The 1,813-nt window shown below is 56.0% G+C and overlaps 1 protein-coding gene across 1 annotated transcript in view; it reads right to left on the bottom strand.

Annotated features, from left to right (window-relative positions):
* Window positions 1-241: 241 nt before the first annotated feature.
* Window positions 242-1,813, bottom strand: part of SPCS2 (signal peptidase complex subunit 2 homolog (S. cerevisiae)) — a gene marked incomplete at its 5' end in the record, with an annotated part of 3,032 nt that continues 1,460 nt past the window's right edge. The window contains 2 exons of the mRNA XM_010156072.1: window positions 242-488; window positions 1,611-1,745. Of these exons, the coding sequence (XP_010154374.1) occupies window positions 302-488; window positions 1,611-1,745 (322 nt within the window). The remainder of the gene's footprint in view (window positions 489-1,610; window positions 1,746-1,813) is intronic.

Here is a 1,813-nt window from a genome sequence, read left to right as displayed (position 1 = left end):
CCAAAGGAAAAAAGGGAATGGTGATGGCAGCAAAAGGGTAAAAATAACGCCCCCCCCCGCTGGGAAAACACAGCCAGGGTTTGGCCACGCACTGCGGGGTGAAAAGGGAGGGAGCCAGATCCCCGTGGGGCAGACGTGGAATTCCACATCTTCCCAAATCTCCCATCCAGGATGGAAACGCCCGCCCCCCCCACCCCCAAAACGCAGGATTTCAGGACAAAAACCACAGGCGAGGAGTCGCTTTCTTCGCTATCCGCCTTTATTGGTGGGGATTTGGGGTGTTCCCGGGAAGCATCCGGGCTCATTTCACTTTCCTCTCCAGGGCCAGGCTGTCGTGGAGCTTGGATACCTCCGGCTCGTACGCCTCCATGACCAAGGTCCCGTTGGCATCGAAGAATTTGGCAATGGATTTGGTGAACTCGGCTTCCCTCTGCTGCCTGGTTTTCCCGCTGATGAAAGTCAGCTTCAGGGTGTACTTGTCATCGAACCTGCGGAGAGACGCCGGGGCGGGATTCGTTAAGCCGGCCTGAGCCGAGACTCCGTGGAGAAGGCGAGGAGAAATCCTCCTCTCCATGGAGAAGCCCAGGAGAAATGCCCCTCTACGTGGAAACGCCGTGGAGAAATGTCCCTCTCTGCGGAAACACCAAGGAGAAATCCTCCTCTCCACGGAAAAGCCAAGGAGAAATTCCCCTCTCCGTGGAAAAGCCAAGGAGAAAATCCCCTCTCTGCGGAAACACCAAGGAGAAATCCTCCTCTCCATGGAAAAGCCAAGGAGAAATCCCCCTCTCCGCGGAAACATTGAGGAAAAATATCCCTCTCCGCAGAGAAGCCAAGGAGAAATCCTCCTCTTCGTGGAAAAGCTGAGGAGAAATCCTCCATTCCACGGAAAAGCCGAGGAGAAATCCCCCTCTCCATGGAAAAGCCCAGGAGAAATCCCCCTCTCCGCGTAAAAGGCGAGGACAAATCCCACTCTCCATGGAAAAGCCGAGGAGAAATCCCCCTCTCCATGGAAATGCTGAGGAGAAATCCTCCTTTCCATGGAAAAGCCCAGGAGAAATCCCCCTCTCCGCGGAAACATCGAGGAAAAATATCCCTCTCCGCAGAGAAGCCAAGGAGAAATCCTCCTCTTCGTGGAAAAGCTGAGGAGAAATCCTCCATTCCACGGAAAAGCCGAGGAGAAATCCCCCTCTCCATGGAAAAGCCTGAAACGCCCAGGAGAAATCCCCCTCTCCGCGGAAAAGGCGAGGAGAAATCCTCCTCTCCATGGAAAAGCCAAGGAGAAATCCCCCTCTCCATGGAAAAGCCGAGGAGAAATCCCCCTCTCCGCGAAGCCCGCAGGAGCGGAGGCGCCCACCAGGCCCGGAGCGGCCGCAAGGGACGGGCGTTAATTCCAACTTCATTAAACGCCTCGGGATTAACTCCCAGCCCGCGATTGGCGGCGGATAACCGTTCCCGCTCCTAGGCCGGGCCATCCGACTGGACCGAGCCCCACACGGATTTGTAGGTGGGAAAAAAACAAGTATTTAGGGTGACGCCGGAGAGCTACGGGGACGGATGTGGATTTCCAAGAGCGGATGCGCCGGGTGCCGCAGGAGCGTTCCCAAGGGTACCGTTTGAGGCTGGAGGAGAGCTGCCAGACGTCGTCGGGATCCATCCCGGCGGGATCTTTCCTGTGAGCTACCAGGAAGATGCTCTTCTCCTTGTAGGAGGTATAGATAGTCAGGATCCCCATCATCATGAAGTACGTGCGGGAGTACGTTAAGGAAACACGGTTGGAAGTAGGAATTCGGCAGAGAAAATTCCTCGGATCCCC

This window comes from Eurypyga helias, unplaced genomic scaffold (genome assembly GCF_000690775.1).
Source record: "Eurypyga helias isolate BGI_N326 unplaced genomic scaffold, ASM69077v1 scaffold5697, whole genome shotgun sequence".
NCBI classification, from domain to species: domain Eukaryota; kingdom Metazoa; phylum Chordata; class Aves; order Eurypygiformes; family Eurypygidae; genus Eurypyga; species Eurypyga helias.
The sequence above is the reverse complement of the archived record's forward strand: the minus strand, read 5'-3'. Positions and strand labels throughout refer to the sequence as shown.